This window comes from Protomyctophum parallelum (assembly GCF_964188405.1).
Source record: "Protomyctophum parallelum genome assembly, chromosome: 3".
NCBI classification, from domain to species: domain Eukaryota; kingdom Metazoa; phylum Chordata; class Actinopteri; order Myctophiformes; family Myctophidae; genus Protomyctophum; species Protomyctophum parallelum.
Genome location: NC_139698.1, coordinates 54,701,603 through 54,722,842, shown reverse-complemented (window position 1 = coordinate 54,722,842; position 21,240 = coordinate 54,701,603). Strand labels below are relative to the sequence as shown.

The following is a 21,240-nucleotide window of genomic DNA, read 5'->3' as shown; positions in this document are numbered from 1 at the left end:
ATAGCAGGTGAGAGAAGATACAAAATAAATTAAAATGGTATAAATAAAATAATAGTAGTGGAGTCAAAACTAACTACAATGTTTGCCTGTGAGAAGTAGTGAAGTGTAGAAGTATAAAGTAGGCCCATCACAAACTTGAAATACTTCTTAAGTAAAAAATACCATGAATGTTTACTTGAGTTTACTTGTGTCGCCAGATATGAGAATAACATCATAATTAAATTTGCGGATGATACCACAGTGATCGGACTAATAACCGACGGTGATGAGAGGGCCTATAGGAGGGAGATAGAGGATCTAACTCTATGGTGCGATAACAACAACCTCTCACTTAAAGATGGAGTGCCACAATTTTTGTATTTTTCCAGTTTTTCATGTGTCTATGAGGTGACAGTACTTCATTAGACACCCTGGAGTTGTTTTTATGTGCAATGGTGTATTCACTTTGTATTTAGGGTTTCTTCTTGGAGGCTAAACCCTTGACAGTCAAACGGGCCAATGAAGTAAACAGTAATATAGTGACACCACACTATCAGCCCCTCCCCTAACCTTTATCATACAACTACAGCTGTGGGTGCGGCTTCAGTTCAGGTGGATCACCACCCATCACCACCCACCAGGCAAACCAGGCATACTTAATGAACTGGTGGGCGTGTCCACATAAAAGCATGATTTTAACAAATACTGTACACTTTTTGGAAAAAGTTCTTCCCCCTTATATTGTAATAATACCTGATGATCATGTTTTAGGGTGGAAAAAAATGGTGGCACTCCATCTTTAACACCAATAAGACGAAATAAATCATTGTAGACTTTAGGAAGTCCAAAGGTATCCACACCCCCATTTCCATCAAAGGGTCATCTGTCGACATAGTTGATAACTTTAAATTCCTGGGCATACACATCACAGACACATTCACATGGTCACTCAACGAGTACATCCTCAAGAAGGCGCAGCAGCGACTGTACTTTCTGAGGCGCCTTAAACAATTTGGCTTAAGTACAAAAGGACTAGTGAACTTTTATCGCTGTATAATTGAAAGTGTCTTAACTGGCTGTATCACAGTGTGGTACGGTAACACGACCTCTCAGGACTGCAATACGTTGCAGAGGACCGTTAAAACAGCAGCTAAAATCATCGGCAGCACAGAATTACCCAGTCTCCATAACATCTACACCACTCGCTGTATGAAAAAAGCCCACAACATCATGGAAGACACCAGCCACCCCGCAAATACCCTGTTCAAACTACTCCCTTCCAAAAAACGCTACCAGAGCATCAAATCTCGTACCACCCGTCTCAGTAACAGTTTCTACCCCCAGGCAGTCAGGCTGCTGAACAGCTGACCTTGAACTGTATTGCACTGTTTTGTCACTTCACTTGCACTTTTCTTTTCCTGTTTTTTTGTCTTTTTTCTTGCACTATAGATGTTGTTTATGTCCTGTGTATGTAAGACTGAGAGTTCTCTGAGCAAAATAATTTTCTTTGTATTTATACTCTGTGTTACAAAACCATATGTCTAGGGGTAAAAGGTAATGCAACATATGGAGGAGAAACGAAACCAAGGTCTTAATCCAAGAATTTATTCAAAAGTATGATGAATAAATTATAATAATCAACAAGTTTACAAAAGAATGGCTCTTAACTCAAAAGTAATACAATAAACGGATCTCAAAACAAAACTATAAGGTTATTCCTTTCCGAAGGGAATAACGTCTCTAAACAAAAGTTCAACTTCACAAATAAGGCAAAACAGTTGGATGCGACAGTAATACGACGGATGGGGGAAAGACCCTGGAAGTCAGTGTTTCCCCAGTGCCTGTCTGGGGGTGAATGAGCTTAGTAGTGTGAGAGCTACGGCCGTTAGCTCCCTCACGTGACCGTCAGCCAATCAGGGAGGATGATCAGGCCTCCATTGTCATGGCCAACAGGAGTACCCCAGACACACAGCTGATGACAATCAGTCTGTCTGAAGACCCATTAGTTTACTCTGCATGGGAGGAGAGTTAGTCTAATACAGGTTCATAACAACTGCTGCTCAGGTATAGATATATTAGAAGACACCTAGGCCTAGGTATAATTCCATATACGTATACTATAACAATACCACCATATAAATATATATAATGTTAGCAATAAACATATATATTTATAATCCAAAATAATACTCATAACTCATAACACTCATAATTAATCATAACCACACACGACCATAGGCGTGACAGAGTAATACATCGTTCAAGTTTTTTTTTCCCCTTAGGGTCATCCTAATAACATATTAAAATGGATTATTATATAAACTAGACCTGTATGTGCCCGTCGCAGTCGGCCACCGGCCTACTTGGGAACGATGCAACCTAATGATATACGTTGTCATAGCACCCGTTTTAACTGTCAGCCGGTGTCCCACATGGAGTTCTGTGTATGTGCCTGTGTGTGTGTGACTACTTGTGCCTGATACGGCAATGGAGCCAGATTATGTATACATAACGGGAGCATTACCTTTAATCCTCCCGACACTAAAACATATCGTCATTACGTCACCATCGAAAACCAATTACACTCAGGCATTGGGTCCTTTAATCCACATCTTTATTACGTCATCATTGAGAGATAGCCAATTTTGATGCGTATGCACCGGCCCAGCAAATTATGCCTGATACGGCAGTGGTGCCAGATTACATAGATCTGTATAACTAGCTCTCAATGCCAGAGTGTAATTGGTTTTCGATGGTGACGTAATGACGATATGTTTTAGTGTTGGGAGGATTAAAGGTAATGCTCCTATGTATACATGTATGTAATCTGGCACCACTGCCGTATCAGGCACCATTTGCTGGGACGGTGCATACGAGTCCCGGGCGAAACTAGTACTTGCGTGCTCTGCTGGTGCAAGTAACCGGGCGAAACTAGTACTTGCGCGCTCTGCTTGCGCAAGTAATAATAAAATGTGGTAAAAAAAATACATATTTAGCCCCATGCTCGAATGCCCCCACCCCCCCCTGTCAAAAACAGCTAAAATCCCTAAAACGAAAGAAAGCAGCAAATTAAAAAAAAAATAACACTCATCTTTTACTTTTCCTAATAAACTAAAACATGAACCTTGTCCTTTTAATGAAGTTTAAGATGGCAAATCATACACGTGCAGAACAAACCAAAAACATGGCAGGCGGGCAGAACATCACTAAAACAAAGATCACACCCGTGTGAACTGAGCGGTGCAACTCCCCTACCCCCCCCCCCCTCCCCCCTCCTCTCTCTCTCTCTCTCTCTCTCTCATTAGCAGGCAACAGTGCAGCACTAATACTATCTCTCTCTGTTTCTGGCAAACAGCGCCCCTACTGGTAGTCAGTCATACTCATTAATACATACATAGGTGAACACATAGGTGTACACGCCGACATTGCTGTTCCTTGGAGTGGTTGCACCACTCAAAAAATAATAATGCTGAAGACCTCAGGTGTTTTCTGGCCTTAAGTAGGCAACTCCAACCAATCAGGGGAAGGGCTGGTGATCCAGTAGGCAACCCCAACCAATCAGGGGAAGGGCTGGTGATCCAGTAGGCAACCCCAACCAATCAGGGGAAGGGCTGGTGAGATGGAAGTAACCACATACTCACCCTCTCCTACCACTCTGACACTCTTCCATAGACTATTCTACTGGCACATATGTGGCAGTGGAGTAGAGGTAAAACTATTAGGATAATGGAAATACCTAAAAAAATAAACATTAGTTGCTTTTCACCACTGGTGCACAATGGCTCGCTAATAGGTTTATCCTAAATAGTCATATTCCGACACACTCTGTGTCTTGCATTGTTTTCCATAGCTGGCAATGCAGCCGGAAATCCACTCCACGTGTCTGTGGACGTCGGCGTAGACACTAGGGTTTTCACCATCGCATGCCGCAGCACTCCCCCAGCTGGCCAAGCCTGCCAGGTAGTGAACCCCATCGTCCCTGCAGATCACGGGTCCGCCCGAATCCCCCTGTAAGACACACAGCCATATGAGTCACCCTGTAAGACACACAACCATATGAGTCACCCTGTAAGACACACAACCATAAAGTCACCCTGTAAGACACAGCCATATGAGTCACCCTGTAAGACACACAGCCATATGAGTCACCCTGTAAGACACACAGCCATATGAGTCACCCTGTAAGACACACAGCCATATGAGTCACCCTGTAAGACACACAGCCATATGAGTCACCCTGTAAGACACACAGCCATATGAGTCACCCTGTAAGACACACAGCCATATGAGTCACCCTGTAAGACACACAGCCATATGAGTCACCTACATATCATTTTGACTTGATCTACTTTATCTCTTTGACTTATTCTCATTTTTGTATTATCTTCAATTAAACCTTTTTGATCAGACCTAATTGTTTTATTCATCTCTACTGGGAATATTGACAAGCATCAATAACACACACACACACACACACACACACACACACACACACACACACACACACACACACACACACACACACACACACACACACACACACACACACACACTTACGCTACAGGTGCTGACTAGTCCCTTCTTGTCTTCTCCACAGATCATGGTGTCGTCCAGAAGGGATCCATAAAACGCCATGCAACGCTGCTGAGACATCAGGGAAACCTGTCCTTGTGACAGTTTGGATGGGTTGATATCTGAGGGACAAGAACACTGGTTGGTTTACCCCTGTGTTAATATCTGATGATAGACAAGAACACTGGTTGGTTTACCCCTGTGTTAATATCTGAAAGACAAGAACACTGGTTGGTTTACCCCCGTGTTAATATCTGAGGGACAAGAACACTGGTTGGTTTACCCCCGTGTTAATATCTGAGGGACAAGAACACTGGTTGGTTTACCCCTGTGTTAATATCTGAGGGACAAGAACACTGGTTGGTTTACCCCTGTGTTAATATCTGAGAGACAAGAACACTGGTTGGTTTACCCCTGTGATCATATCTGAGAGACAAGAACACTGGTTGGTTTACCCCTGTGTTAATATCTGAGAGACTTGAACACTCGTTGGTTTACCCCTGTGTTATATAGACTGGTGTAGCTTTTATTTAAAGGATCTATAACATACAATTAAACTTGTTCAATTTAGTTTGTGTTTTTGGGGCTCCCATATGTGTTTTATATCCCCACAAATAACCAATCTTCAACAATCAGGCTTTCATATCATATTAGGTGTTTTAATGGAAATTGCTCTCAGGAACAGCTCAACTGATTTTGTCCTCATTGTGATCATGATCATGTGTCATCAGCAATGTCCCCCATTGTTGATTTTCCAAGCTGGCATGGAATGGAAACATGCCTGGTTTTTATCTAGCATCAGTATTATAATGACTCAAATATTAAATATTCTGCATATCAGCACCCCCACCACCTAAGGACATTGTGGTATTGCAGCTAAAACTGCTTTCAAAGTCCAGAAAGAAATTACAAGGACTGGTTATATCAGAGTGGTGATTGAGTCTCAAACAATTAGAAATAACTTTGAGGGACATAGACAATATGATATTAAATATTAAAAGCAGCTTTAAAGAGGGAGTGCCACAATGTTTGTATTTTTCCAGTTTTTCATGTGTCTATGAGGTGACAGTACTTCATTAGACACCCTGGAGTCGTTTTTATGTGCAATGGTGTATTAACTTTGTATTTAGGGTTTCTTCCTGGAGGCTGAACCCTTGACAGTCAAACGGGCCAATGAAATGAACAGTAATATAGTGACATCACACTATCAACCCCTCCTCTAAGCCCTCCCTCTCCCAACTATAGCTGTGGGTGTGGCTTCACTTCAGGTGGATCACCACTCATCACCACCCACCAAGCAAACCAGGCATACTTAATTAACTGGTGGGCGTGTCCACATAAAAACAACATTAGAACAAATATTGTACACTTTTTTGAAAAAAATATAACTCCTTATATGACAATAAGACTTGATGATCATGTTTTAGGGTGGAAAACAATCACGGCACTTCATCTTTAAGGTGTGATTAATGGTAGTGAAATGGTTGGACACGTACCATCTTTAGTTTCGCCCCATCCAGAGATCCAACACTTCTTTCCATCGGGGAACATCTTGTTTGGCAGACAGGCAGTTGTAACGTAGCTGGTTTCATTGGCACAGAATGCTCCGTTGGTGGTTCGCAGCTGCAGTAATGCTGAGACACAGTAAACACAATAGTTACATAACATTAGCATCTCTGACAGACATGATGTCATCATTTAGACCTTTAAGCATGCTGTGTGAGTGACATACAGTAGAATCTACTGTATGGATGAATGCTCCAATCAGAGACATACGGTAAATGCATGGTCCAATCAGAGACACACAGTAGATTAATGGACCAATCAGAGACAGAGTAGATGAATGGACCAATCAGAGACATAGAGTAGATGAATGGACCAATCAGAGACATACAGTAAATTAATGGTCCAATCAGAGACATAGAGTAGATGAATGGACCAATCAGAGACATAGAATAGATGAATGGACCAATCAGAGACATACAGTAGATGAATGGTCCAATCAGAGACATAGAATAGATGAATGGACCAATCAGAGACATACAGTAAATGAATGGTCCAATCAGAGACACACAGTAGATGAATGGACGAATCAGAGACATAGTAAATGAATGGACCAATCAGAGACACACAGTAGTCGAATGGACGAATCAGAGACTCAAAGTAGATGAATGGACCAATCAGAGACATACAGTAAATGAATGGACCAATCAGAGACACACAGTAGATTAATGGACGAATCAGAGACTCACAGTAGATGAATGGACCAATCAGAGACAGAGTAAATTAATGGACCAATCAGAGACATAGAGTAAATTAATGGTCTCACCAATGTCATTTGTTGGATTGTTGTATTTTCTGCTTCCCCAATAATCCACATGAATGAAGTCTCTGTCCACGTCGACGATCTGGTCTTCCTCTTCATGTATGTCTTTGTCCACTCCCCCCAAGACCACCTGCATGTCCATGGTGTCGTTAGTCTCACTGGGGAAACAACAGTCAGTCATTAAGACATGAGAGACGTTTCATTCATTATTCTGGCTCCCAGACTGGAATGAACTGCCCATTGCGGTCAGAACTGCAGACTCACTCCCAATCTAAACTATAGAATGAACTTCCCATTGCAGTCAGAACTGCAGACTCACTCCCAATCTAAACTATGGAATGAACTTCCCATTGCAGTCAGAACTGCAGACTCACTCCCAATCTAAACTATGGAATGAACTTCCCATTGCAGTCAGAACTGCAGACTCACTCCCAATCTAAACTATGGAATGAACTTCCCATTGCAGTCAGAACTGCAGACTCACTCCCAATCTAAACTATGGAATGAACTTCCCATTGCAGTCAGAACTGCAGACTCACTCCCAATCTTTGGACCATAGTCTGAAAACCTACCTCTTCAGACTCCATCTTAGCTCCGTAGGACTTGGCCTATAGCCTTGACGACCTTACAGGCTTATGAAAAGGCTACAATGTCATTTAAATAGTTAATGTTATGTAGACAGATGCCATGTCCTATAGTGCTATAGTGTATATAGTTTCAACGTAGATATTATTGTTTCATTGTTGAGTCAAAACTCAGAAATGGACAATCTGGTCAGCATGACATCTCACACCTCAGCATGTTAGCACAAATAGCATTCAGAGCAGCATGTTAGCACACATAGCATTCAGAGCAGCATGTTAGCACACATAGCATTCAGAGCAGCATGTTAGCACACATAGCATTCATAGCAGCATGTTAGCACACATAGCATTCAGAGCATCTTACACGCAGTGAGCAGCGGTGAGGACCCAACAGGAATGGATGAGGACGCCTCCACAGACGTGTCCGAACGCATTCAATGTGTTTCTGCGTCTGCGCTGCAGAGACACCTGCCATGGATGGTCTCCAGGACGGGACAGAGTGCCTCCGCTGATTGTGAGCATATTGCGCTTCCGCTTGCCGCACTTTCCTGAGTCAAATGGAGACAGAGCGTGAGAGCCATGGAGAGAAGTGTGTGTGTGTGTGTGTGTGTGTGTGTGTGTGTGTGTGTGCGTACGTGCGTGCATGTGTGCGTTCCGTGCATGTGTGTGTGTGTGTGTGCGAGCCATGGAGAGAAATGTGCGGTTAGGAGATCAAGGCAAGAAATACAATGTAAGCTTGTTCCACACACGCATCGACGCATGCACTCGCACACACACACACACACACACACACACACACACACACACACACACACACACACACACACACACACACACACACACACACACACACACACACATTTCAATGTATTTACTTGAATCCACAAATTACAATACATTTGACAAGGAAACAAATATAACGGGGTTGACAGTTCATGTACACTTAATGATACACATGGCACCTCCTCCTCCACACAGACAAGCTGCCTATAACAGCCGATACAGAACAGTATTTGGCAAGTGGTCAGTTTATGCACCCGGCCCAGGCTTCCGAATATCAGTATGGCAAATCTACAGCGATACCCCAGGTTTGTTATACAATCCAAGTAATGGTTGATACTTAAGAATGTTTATCTTGGAATGCCTGGTTCATGTACAAATCAAAGACACACCCCACCTCCAGAATCAGGACCTCCTTGTGACTGATGTCACACACACACACACACACACACACACACACACACACACACACACACACACACACACACACACACACACACACACACACACACACACACACACACACACACACACACACACACACACACACACACACTTCAATCAAACAACACTGACAAACGTACACTTACTTCCACATTTTATTGTTAAACGTGTCCATTGTCCATCCACACACGTAACACTGTGGAGTCCTCTGGTCCAAGTGTATCCCACCATGCATTCGTACAACACCTTCTCTCCGGGTGCGTACGCGTCTCGTCTCGTATCTTTCATGATGCTGTTCATCTGGAGGACCTCTGGGGGTCCGCAGTGCTTTGTCAGTGTCGCTGTGGAGAGATGCAGCCGTCCAAAATGAGAACAGATATTGGGGGTGTATACTATTGTAGATTTGACAGGTTGGGGGTGTATACTATTGTATATTGTCAGGTTGGGGGTGTATACTATTGTAGATTGTCAGGTTGGGGGTTTATGCTATTGTAGATTGTCAGGTTGGGTCATTTCTTAATGCAAAATAATGTGGAATATTAGAATCAGTATTGTTCTCCGCAGAATCAAGACTTTTTCTCTGCATATTCTTGGAGAGACTAGATGGATGGATTGATGATTGTCAGTGTTGAAGTTATTCTTTGTTACCTGAACAGATCACCTCCAGTCTATCCACAGAATCAGCAGCCTGCATCGTTACACACTCCCTCAGTGAAGATTCAGATCCAACACAGGAAGATGTAATCCACCACACAGGTTGACGTGTAGAACCAGACCTCCATCTGTTGTCAACAGCAGAGCTACAGCCCAGCTGTCGACACACCACAGACGATGACTGGAGGTTCCAGCTAGACGTAAAATCAGCCGCTGGTTTCCACTCTCCCTGGTGTCTCACTTCCAGTTTACCAGTACAGAGACTGGTTCCTTCCACCAACCTGACATCATCAGACTCTGTACAGACAATATAATATCCAGTAAAAAGGTAATATTACTTTGATTATAAGGAAAACAAAAATCAGCTTACAATGTTGCATAGTTGTCTGTTCTTGTTTTATTTACCCATTGTGTGGACTGTTGGATTAACTGCTGAAGAGAAACATGAGCAAATGAATGAGTTTGAGTGTAACAGTAGATGGTTCCTGTCTAGCAGTACATCAGTGTGAGTTAACATGTTCAGTTGGGGGTGTATACTATTGTTGACCTATTTAGGGATTTAGCAGACGCACTTAATGCAGAGCATACAAACATACAAACTCTCTCTGGAGACAGAGAGAGAGAGAGAGAGATATTTTAGTTCACTTACACTGAACATCTAGAGTGTGTGGAGGTGACCTCTGGGATCCATGTGTGTTTGTGGCCTGACAGAAGTATCGTCCAGCGTCTGCAGGAGACACATTGTCCTTCACCAGCTGAGGACCAGTGGAGATAGAGGCGATTCCTCCGTCTCTGTACCAGGTGTAGGTGTCTACGGGTGGCTTGGCTTCACTGCTGCAGGTCAGAGTCACCGTGCTGCCCTCAACAACGCCTCCTGGTGGACTCGCTGATACTGAGGGCTTTTCTGGAGGGTCTGTGGAGGAATAAACATTGATGCACTCAAATAACAGTGGGCTGTGTATACAGCATTTTACACTAGGAATGAACACTAACAATGATTAATGTATGAATAATGTGGTGTCTAACATTACATCACCTTTGGTTAAAATAATAAAACACTGGACACTAAAGATGACCGAAATAATAAGGTCACGAATACAAGCAGCCAAAATGAGTTTTTTTTAACGGGTGGCTGGCATCTCCCTTAGAGATAGGGTGAGAAGTTCAGTTACACGAGAGAGACTCGGAGTACAACCGCTGCTCCTTCGCCTGGAAAGGAGCCAGTTTAGGTGGTTCGGGCATCTGGTTAGGATGCCTCTCGGGTGTCTCCCTAGGGAGGTCCTCGACGCACGTCCCACTGGGAGGAGACCCCGGGGCCAGACCAAGGCGCAGTTGGAGGAAATACATTGACCAACTGGCCTTGGAACGTCTCAGAATCCCCCAGGAGGAAGTCACTAATGTTGCTCTGGAGAGGGAAGTCTGGAGCTCTCTGGTGGAGCTGTTGTCCCCGTGACCTGACTACGGAGAAGCGGTTGAAGATGGATGGATGGATGTTGGGGTAGGGGTATACTAGTCGTGTATACCTTCTCAAAATCACTATGATTGTGGTAGGTTTGGGATGACCATTGACCAGGGGTGCGGTATGATCTGAAGGGCTCGTGTGGTGTGGTAGGAATGACACTGATGCAGTGCCCGGAGTAGGAGTGATGTAGGAGTCAATATTTGACTGGGGTGGAGCTAGGAGTGGCGAAACCAGTCTCTGTGAGGAGATGGTCTTGAGTTGCAGCGTTGAGGAACATCATGCAGGGATGTGGCGGAGGATGGATTCGGGTAGACTGAGGGGAGAGTTGAGCGGGACCGATGGATGAGTGCTTCCGTTGATGGTTTGGTAGGAGTGGCACGTGTAGGATGGACGTGGGCAATGAGAAGAGTTTATCGGGGGGAGTATTATCTTGAGTTGGCCTAGAGAATTGGGATGCTTCTTTGTGTCGAATCGTGGCCCAAAAAAGGCATGGCAAAGACTATTGGGTAAGTCTCACAGAGTATGTTTGATGTGCGGAGTGGGTCAAGGTGTTTCAAACTCATGGGCCCGACGGCGCTGCATGTCATCGGGGATTGTTGTTGTGGAATTGTATGCAGTCTCGATCTGCGCATCGACGGGGGGGTTGGAAGTGGGCGGCGTGCGTTGCCGCGACCGCCAGCGTGCCCAGCGTGCTGTGGGAAAAGAACGGGAGGAGGGATGGAAGTGGGCGAGGTGCGTCACCGCGACCACCTGCGGGGCGTATTACGCGCCCGCCTGGGGCCGCATTGCCGCACCTGCCAGCGTGGTTGTGGGGGAGGAGGGAGGGCGGGAGGGAGGAGGAGGGTTTGAAGCAGACGATGCGTGCGCCGGCCAGCGTGTGTGTGAGGGAGGGGGGGAGGAGGGATGTGGGCCGGGCACGTGTCTGTTGCTGCTGCTGTAAAGCAGGAGGAGGCTGGTGGGCGGAGTCATGGAACGTGTGGCCCGGGTGGGCGGGGCCGCATCCGGAACGGAGTGGGCCAGCCAAGCAACGAGCAACGCCGCCTTCCGGTTGGTACGCTGGAAAGGAATACCTCTCGCTTAGACCGTCGACCGTCCGCTCTGCCACGGACGGATGGAGCGTCCTAAACTGGCGGTGACAGGAGTAATGGAGCGACGAGGGGCTGAGGACCGACCGGAGGGGGCACGATGTGCTGGTCCAGGGAGGGGGCACGCTGGCACGTTGTGCGGGTCCAGGGAGGGGGACCGCTGGCAAGTTGTGCGGGTCCAGGGAGGGGGCGTGCTGTGCCGGTCTACTGGGGGAGACGGTGTGCACACGGAGGTGATTCGGGGGGGGGGGGGGGGGGGGTGCTGCCTGAGCAGGTGTCGGGGGGAGTGGCATTCCCTGCGAGACACTTGGGGGGGCTGAGGCCAAAGTGAAGGTGGGAGCTGACCAGAGTTGTTGGCGTCTGGGAGGCGAGGGGGGGTGTGGGGGGTGGAGGGGCGGCCTGAGCATGGTGGCGTGCTGTACGACGAGGAGGAGGGAGGGGCGAGCGGTGGCGAGCCTGGCGCCGTGGGGGCTCCGGGTCGGCAGGAGGGGGGGGAAGGAGTAGAGCGGCGTCGAGCCTGGCGCCGGGTGGGCTCTGGGTGGGCTCCGGGTCAGAGAGTGGCGAGCCTGCCGGCGAGGCTGCCGGCGAGCTTGGCAGCGAGCCTGTCAGCGGCGGCGGGCCTGGCGCTGGTTGGGCTCGGGTTGGGTGGGAGGAGGGAGGGGTGAGCGGTGGCGAGCCTGGCACCGTGGGGGCTCCGGGTCGGCAGGAGGGGGGGGAGGGAGGCGAGCGGCGTCGAGCCTGGTGCTGGGTGGGCTCCGGGTCAGGGAGTGGCGAGCGGCAGCGAGCTTGGCGGCGAGCCTGTCAGCGGCGGCGGGCTCCGGGTGGGAGAGTGGCAAGCCTGACGCCGGGAGGGGCTCTGGCGGGCGGGGCGGGGCGGGGGGACGGGGAGGTGGGGGTCGAACGCCCACTTGAGGACGAAGATGGGGAGGAGGAAGGGGATCTTTTGCGTGTTTGTTGCCGAGATCGACCACGGCGGAAAGACAGAGGGGGGAGGGGGGAGGGGGAGATGGTGTGGTCCTGTGGTGCGCGGCGATGGACTTGGGGGGGGAGGGAGGAGGCGCTTGCTGGTCTGAGGGGAGAGAACGGGAGGGGGGAGGGGGGTTGGAAGAGGGCGAGGTGCGACGCTGCGACCGCCTGCGTGGCGCATTGCCTCACCAGCCAGCGTGCTCGTAGGGAGGGGGGGTGGGGTGGTTGGACCGAAGGTCGCAACATGTGTAGGCACAATGCAAGGAATGAATGAATGAATCTTTGTCCTACTGTCCAGTTGGGATTGTGTTGAAGTCCAGTGCCTTTTAGGGCTTCAATGCCGTGAGCCATGAAATGTTGAACCAACCTTGTGGTTGTCTTTTTTGCATTGTTAAACAGTTTTACTGCCAGGAATGGTTTACTCCAGGTTACTGTCGTTGCTATATACGACATACCCGCCTTTTGTTTTATGTGATTAATCCGCCGTATTGTAATAAATAAAAATAAACTCCGTCTTCGTCGCGGAGATAGAGACTAGATGCTTTCGTTTTGATGACGAAACCGGAAATCGTCACATGCTGTGGGCTGCTAGGGCTTCTGGGAAATTGAGGCCAATGCAAATGAATGGGGTACAACGCCTCATGGAGACGAGTCTTGTGTGCGTCCGGGTGCACCAAGATGGTGGATGGTACGATCGGATCACAACAAACCGAGGGACCTTATTTCGCTGGATTTTCGCGGATTAAAAGCCCAAATAATTCAGCGTATGCTCTAAAGGTAATACAACAATCTCGGCAGTGAAGGGGGGTTGATTAAAATGCGGGTTACGCGTGTAAAACAGTCAAACTGTTGTATCTGTGTTGTCCCAGCCTTGTAGCTATTGTTTTACCCGTTTCTCCGACATATTGCAAACCACATTTTTCACATGTGATTAAATAAATGCAGTTGCTGGTTCTGGCTGTTACTTGTTGTTTAATCTCCAACACGCGTTTTGTAGTTCTATTTTTGACTAATTGTTTGGGTTTGAAGTATTCTGGTCCCTGGCGTGCTGGTGTGTTGATTTCTTTTAGCTTGCTGTGTACTAGATAATCTTTAAGATTCTTGTTTTTTCTATAGGCCGATATAATTTTATAATCTTTTAGAAGATCATCCGTTCGGTTCTCAAAATTCCTTTTTATTCTGTGGTTGACTAGTCTGCTCTGTGTGGAATAACTGCTTATCAGTGCCAATTTAGGGCCTGTATCCCGCACTCTTACTTCTAAAAAGGTTTTGTGAGCTTTCCGGAGGAAGGTCCTAGTGTATCCTCTTAGTCTGAGGGCATTAAATAGCGTTTTACAAGCTATTTTGAAATCACTTCATTGCGTGCAAATCCTATGGAATCTTAGTAGTTGTGATTTGACTATTCCTGTGTAGGAGTGTGTCGGGTGGAATGACGTTTTGTGTAGTAAGGCGTGAGTGTCCGTTTCTTTAAAGAATACTTTTAAATCTAGTTTCCTGTTTGTGTTAAAGTTTGGGCCCTTGAAGATTGTTACATCAAGAAAGTCAATCCTTTCTGTGTGTGTCACATATTTTATCGTCATGGATCTATGATGGCTATTTAACACATCAATAAATTCCTGGAATTCCTCTTTGCTATGTTCCCATATCCCAAAGATATCATCCAGGAACCGATAGTAACGTGTTGGTTTTAGTCTGCATTTTTCTAGCGCTGTCTGTTCCCATATGCTCATGTAATGTTCGCATAAGATGGTGCGAATCTCTTTCCCATGGCCGTCCCTTTGATTTGTAAATAGAACTTGTTGTTAAAGGAAAAATCATTCTGGGTTAGATTTAAGTCTAGTAATTGGAGTAATTCCTCCTCTGGTCGATTTGTGTCTGGGTATTTACTAAATACTTATTTTACTGCTTGTAGTCCTGCTTCTGTCTCAATGTTTGTGTAGAGGCTGTCTATATCTATCGAAAACAGGAAGGCCTCCTTTCCTACTATAATTTCTTTAATTTTGTCCACAAAATCGTAGGTGTCTTTTATAAAACTGGGGTGTCTTATTGACAGTGGGTTTAGGAAGTATTCGATATACTCTGCTGTCTGATAAGTCTCACTGCCACAGTCAGACACAATTGGTCTCCCGGGAGGAATTTCATTTGGTATTGTCAATGAATCCGGGCTCTTGTGTATTTTTGGTAAAAGATAAAAAATCCTGGCTCGTGGGCTGTCCTGTCCTATTAAGTACTGTTGTTGTTTGGCGTTTATGTGCTTTTTTTTCTCTCAGTTTGTTTACGATGGCTTTGGCCTTTATAGCTGCTGTCTGTATGTAAATTGGTTGGTCTAATTGTCTATAATGATCCTGATTGTGGAGTTGTCTCTCACCTTCCAACAGGTATTGGTGTCTGTCCATAATTACTATGCAGGAGCCTTTGTCTGCTGGCTTGATTATCATTTGTTTGTTGTTGATTAATTCCCTAAGTGACCTGGTTTGTTCTGTTGTGAGATTATCTTTTTCCTTAAGGTGTCCTGGTATATATTTTACCGTAACTGTGTCCTCCTGTATTAGTTGTTTAAGGCTGTTTGGGAGCACCGCCTCTGCAGGTTCCCAGTTAAAATAAAATAAAATAAAAACAAGACAAAGTCTGTCCTGTCATCAGAAATAAATAAGCTGCTTCTTACAATTGGCAAGTCCAGTCGCATGATAACGAAACCAACACACACCAACAGTCCAACACCCTGCATCCATACACCCACATAAACACACCCACCCACATAAACACCCACACCCACTTTTTGTCATTAATTCACCTCCCTGCTGTGTCTTGACCTGCAGTACATCCGAGGGCGGTCCGTCCCCGACGGAGGTGAAACCGAGCACGCGGAGGCTATACGTGATGTCAGTGGTGAGACCCGAGATGGTGGTGAGGCGGCTGTCGTCTGTGTTGTGCCAGGCGCTGAGCGGCGCCAACAGGTCAGAGCTGTAGTAGACGCGGTAGCCGCGGATCTGCCCGTTGGGCTCTTCGGGCGGCTCCCACTGCACCAGCATGGTGCTGGCACTCAGCATACGCGCCTGCACGTGCAGCGGCGGAGAGGAGGGTGCCTGCTCGCCCGTGCGTGTCTCCACGGCATCGCTGGGCGGCCCGCGGCCCATGTTGTTGACGGCCATGACGCGGAACTCGTACTCCGAGTACGGGCTGAGTCCGCCAATGCTGTAGCGAGTGGTGGCCACTCCGTCCACCTCCTGGAAGCCTCCATCAGACGCCTTGGCACGGTACTGGATCATGTAGTAGGAGACGGGCTCCGGGTTGCCAGAGTCCCATGTGAGTGTCACGCTGGTGGCTGTCGTCTCTGTGACGATGAGAGAGGTTGGTGGCTTGGGCAAGGCTGGGGATGGACAAACAGACAAGGGTTATATTCCTTTATATTCAGTTAGTGGTGCAGACTGGGTAAATTGCTTGTGTATGACTCTGGTACATCTAATAGGACCATTGCTAAAATGCACTTTAGTGGCTCCCAGGGAGAATAACATTATTTTGACCATAGGCGATCAGGCGACACACCGACTAGGTGAGTGCTTTTTGAACACGGATCCATTCCTAATACATCTGCAATGAACGCTGTCATCAAGTCAATTCCCAGGCGTGGCTGGATGTGCAATTTTTGTGTTCGCAGGTTCCAATGAATAGAAAATAGCATGTTGTTCCTATGGAGAGGAAATGGCAATACACAAAGAAAGAATAAAGAGGCTTTATTGGGAATTTGCGGGAGTCTTTTGAAGAAAGGGTTCATATAAATGACTGTGACATTCTGGATATTGATCAGCTAAGTGGAGAGTGGGATCAATACAGACAGGAGTTGGTAACACAGTGCAAGATGGCAGGTACTGGACTGGACAGCTTGGACACACACACGCGTGCACACACACACACACACTAAGGTTGGGCGATATGCCAATTTTTTTCAACCGCCAATCGTCTGACCAATATTTGCCGATTGACGATGTATTTGTGTCATAAAAGTAAAGTGAGAACAGCTCACTGCAGGTCGCAAAAAAGCCAGATCTGCAAGATCTCAAGGCGCCGCGTCCTGCCTGTTTTCGCAGCTCCGTTCGCTAGGCGTTGAGAGCTTGTAGATCAGTCTGTTTCTGCAGACTGCAGCGCAGCCAGGGTAACTAGCTCCCTTCCCTCCCCGCACCGGTCGTCGGAGGCTCGGAGCGGAGCCCACAAGCTGCTGCGGCCGCCCCGGGCTGATCCACGGTTCGTTCACGTTGTCAATAAAAATAACTTGGATTACAGGCGGAGATGAAGTTCAATCAGTGGGTTGCACCAGTATTGGCTACACGCTAAGCTAATCGCTAAGCTAATGAATGATCCCCGTGCCTATACACTAACACTAGTAGACAGTTTTTTTTATTTCCCCCCCGCCACTCACGGGTGGCGCATTGGGATTGTGATGAGACACGAGACAGCAGTGTGCATTCTGTTGTGACTGTATATTATTAAACTGCATGGGTCTGGACTCCGGAGCTTAAAGATGGAGTGCCACAATTTTTGTATTTTTCCAGCTTTTCATGTGTCTATGGGGTGACAGTACTTCATTAGACACCCTGGAGTCGTTTTTATGTCCAATGGTGTAATAACTTTGTATTTAGGGTTTCTTCCTGGAGGCTGAACCCTTGACGGTCAAACGGGCCAATGAAGTAAACACGGATAGTGTGACGTAAAAATATTGCACGCACACACGCACCTCCCCCTCTATACATATTTTTTAAATACGACAACCTCTGTGGGCGGAGCTGCCTGCCACATACACACGTGTGAACTGAACAGCGCAGCCAGTTTGCTGCTCTGTGTGTGTCTAACTGTGTGGCAGATTTTCAAACAGTCATTTCACACATTACCAGTTCACAGCAGAGCAGACTGTTTTTCGTTAGATTGGAAGCAACTAAGCAAGTAAATGTTCACGTCGGGTCCTCAGGATTAATCAAGGAAAACACAACAAACCAGCCTCCTACCTGCTCTGCTGTATAGTTGCTCTTGTTGTTCTCAAGGAGTAGGTTGTTTCTTTATAATCACAGTGGTCGGGCTTTGATACAGAGTGTAGTGTCACAGTGTGCATTCTTGTTGGCTGTTGTAGTCAATATGTATGTAGGTCCTAATACTTATACGAGGCTGAGTGTAAAGTCAAGAATTAGAAGTATGTTGTGTCGCGCTGGAAGCCATGTTGCCATGTCTGGCTATTACAAGCGACTTGGGCTTGTTTTCATATAAGTAACTTTCAGGGGAGATGTGGTTGACTTGACCAATGGTTCATGTGAAGGACCCTCAGATTAATATGTTGTTAAAAGGATTGGTGTTGTTGAAACGTTTTCATAAATATTCACTGCAATTTCTGTGACTTATTTTTGTGGACCTGGCCGCTTGTTTCTTTAGATCTGGCGACTTTTGCTGAAACTCAATGCAGTCAGATAAAGGGCAGTTTTAATGCCAGGGTGCTTAGCTGGAGGAAATCAATAGCCTACAATATATTGTAGGCTAAATGATCTATCAAACTAATTGTTTCTGCTGTTAAACTATGATCGAATTGGATGATGAGCTGAGCTGATTGCGACAATAGGGTCAATATAATTGGAGGAAATAAATAAATGATTATAAAAAATCAGAAAAAACAGATCTGATATGGTATGGATGCATGGATTATATGCCTATACATGGATGGTGGCAGTATAAGTGCATAATGGTGCCTATACGATATCTCAGAAATATGGGAAGTGTTCACTTCTAACATTCACAAAAACATGAGTTTTTGTTACATTACAGACACCAATTTGCCATTTTGTAAACAAAAGGGCAGAGCCATGGGCTGTCCTTTTATAAGGAGGGGAGGGACTAGGACAAGTGGGTGGTCTTAAAGGAGGAGGCGGAGGGACTGGATTAGGTGGGTGGTGCTATGGTTAAACTCACGCATACCTAATGAACTGGTGGGTGTGTCCACATAAAACCATCATTTTAACAAATACTGTACACTTTTTTGAAAAAATTATACCTCATATACACCTGATGATCATGTTTAAGTGTGGAAAAAAATCACGGCACTCCATCTTTAAACAACATGTAGGCTACAGGCTCCCAGCCAGGCTGCCGTAAGTGCCGTGCCGCGGTGCCCGATGCTGGCTGCTGACAGTGCTGAGTGCGGGGACTGTGGGAGGCTGGGAGCATACCATTATAACGGGGGATTTCCACCCGGCCGCTGTTACTACTTTGCTGATTCACATGTTGCTCACACTTTACATGTTAATTGGGCTAAATCGTCCAGAGAAATCGCCTAATAAAAATATTCGGCGATTGGATTTGTATATTCGCGATTGACGATGTATTCGTATCGTCACCCAACCCTAACACACACACACACACACACACACACACACACACACACACACACACACACACACACACACACACACACACACACACACACACACACACACACACACACACACACACACACACACACACACACACACACACACACACACAAATTCGTTTTTACTTCCCAATATTCTGCAACAGCCTGTAGGTTTATGAAACCAGGACCATAGACATTCACTCAAAAGTAGGCCAATACATGAACATGCCACTACATGCTGGATGTAAAACTCTGATGACAGGTCATGCGTGAGTGAAAATCTATTCATGTAAAAATGAATGTTTTTGAAGTTAGTCTCTTAGTCGATCCTGATCATTGATCTTGTGAAGCACTTCTTATTGGTGAAATATTTATAAAGATCACTATTTCCATTTGGCCAAATGAGGCGTAGGGCATCACCATCTTAACTCAGGATGGCCACAAGCAGCCAGCATGTAGTACAGCTTAGCTTAACTATCACAGGATGTCATGCCATTATTAGACTTTACTAGCTACTCGGGAACGATGGAAGTCACGGACGACGCCTGTTGGGACTCGGGTTATAGAAAGATGTCTTGTTTTTATCTAAACATGATTCTTTTTTATATTCTACTTAGCATGTGTTAGCATATTGTATGCATGTGTTACCACATACTAAAAGCATCGGCTCGTTTACTGCAAAAAAGGCAATGCTAAAAATACCATGGTTCACATAGGATCACATGGAAACAAGCCCTCCAGGCTTTTTGTGTTATACTTTTAGCATTATTGTATAACTGTACCTCTGTACCTTTTACAAACTGTTAAAACAGTATTCAATCACTCAAACACAGAAGTCGGGCTTTAAGCTCTTACCTTTGACAGTGACCTGGGCTGTGGCCTCAATCATGGCCAGCGAGGACATGGCCACGCAGGTGTAGTTGGCAGACAGGCGGATATTGGTGAGCTCCAGCACGTTGCGGCCCACGGGCATCTCCTCTTCCTTGGTGAGCTCCACCTCGCCCATCATCCACTTGACGTAGGGCATGGGAGAGCCCACAGCCATACACGTCAGGTTGACGCTGCCGCCTGGCATCACCTCGTGATTGGTTGGTGGGATGGAGAACCTGGGCGGGACCCTGCGCACTGAAGTTGGAGAGGAAGAGGGAGAAGACAAACGAGAAAGCAAAAAGTCAACCTTGGATGGTTTTATAATGACATCATAACGTTTTCTGCCCTAGCCCCCAAAGGCTAAGGCTTAAGAGTGTCCGGGTGACACAAGGGTAAAGTTCCTGTTGGCCCCGTTTGTGGGCGGGGAGCCGGGTGGGGACAGCGATCTCTGCTGCTTAGCAACTCCTACAGGTTGTACAGGGTGAAAAAACCGAGAGGAGTCGTGTGTTCCTCCACATGCGTTAAGTCCTCCCGGTGAAACTCCAACTCCATACGTCATGTGAGAGGCAATGGCAGTGTCAGGGACTACACATAATGAGGGATAAAAACTGGGCATTGGCAGGGTGGGCAATGGTAGGGGCTGACCACTATTGTCCGTAATGCTCAGGCATGCAAAATAGAATTATGTGGGCTGTCACAGAATGAAAATTCACAAGAAACTTTGGGAAGGAGTGGGTGGTGCACATTATTCTTTTACAGCGCAAAAAAGGGAATACATTCAAGTCATAGCCCTTTTTTTTTCCAGAGTGACTATATCTGGTCCTCTTTTGTCAGTGTCAGTGAATGGTGGTGCGACTTGCATCATTGAGAGACCCTGCAGATATGCCATTGTTTGTCCCCCCTCCCCTCCCACTTTCTGGTTCCTTCTGCTCTTACTTACTTTACTTACTGCCCTTTACGCCGGCTGGCATGTAGGGCTCAGGCCTGTCTTTTTCACTCCCTCTCGTCCCCCACTGTCTTTGTGAGGCTCTGATATGCAGATAGGCTGACATTAAAAAAGGGTTCCCATGGAGACGCGGAGGGCCTGCTGACGTCGCTAGGGAATAGGCATGCAAGCAACGATGCAG

The 21,240-nt window shown here is 46.4% G+C and overlaps 1 protein-coding gene across 1 annotated transcript in view; it reads right to left on the bottom strand.

Annotated features, from left to right (window-relative positions):
• Positions 1 to 3,677: 3,677 nt before the first annotated feature.
• The window catches only part of LOC310856757 (uncharacterized protein), a gene marked incomplete at its 5' end in the record, with an annotated part of 46,083 nt that continues 28,520 nt past the window's right edge, over positions 3,678 to 21,240 (bottom strand). The window contains 11 exons of the mRNA XM_083762232.1: positions 3,678 to 3,987; positions 4,537 to 4,673; positions 6,048 to 6,185; positions 6,881 to 7,035; positions 7,826 to 8,009; positions 8,832 to 9,026; positions 9,334 to 9,636; positions 9,745 to 9,771; positions 9,989 to 10,252; positions 15,647 to 16,222; positions 20,099 to 20,368. Of these exons, the coding sequence (XP_083618358.1) occupies positions 3,775 to 3,987; positions 4,537 to 4,673; positions 6,048 to 6,185; positions 6,881 to 7,035; positions 7,826 to 8,009; positions 8,832 to 9,026; positions 9,334 to 9,636; positions 9,745 to 9,771; positions 9,989 to 10,252; positions 15,647 to 16,222; positions 20,099 to 20,368 (2,462 nt within the window). The 3' untranslated portion in view covers positions 3,678 to 3,774. The remainder of the gene's footprint in view (positions 3,988 to 4,536; positions 4,674 to 6,047; positions 6,186 to 6,880; positions 7,036 to 7,825; positions 8,010 to 8,831; positions 9,027 to 9,333; positions 9,637 to 9,744; positions 9,772 to 9,988; positions 10,253 to 15,646; positions 16,223 to 20,098; positions 20,369 to 21,240) is intronic.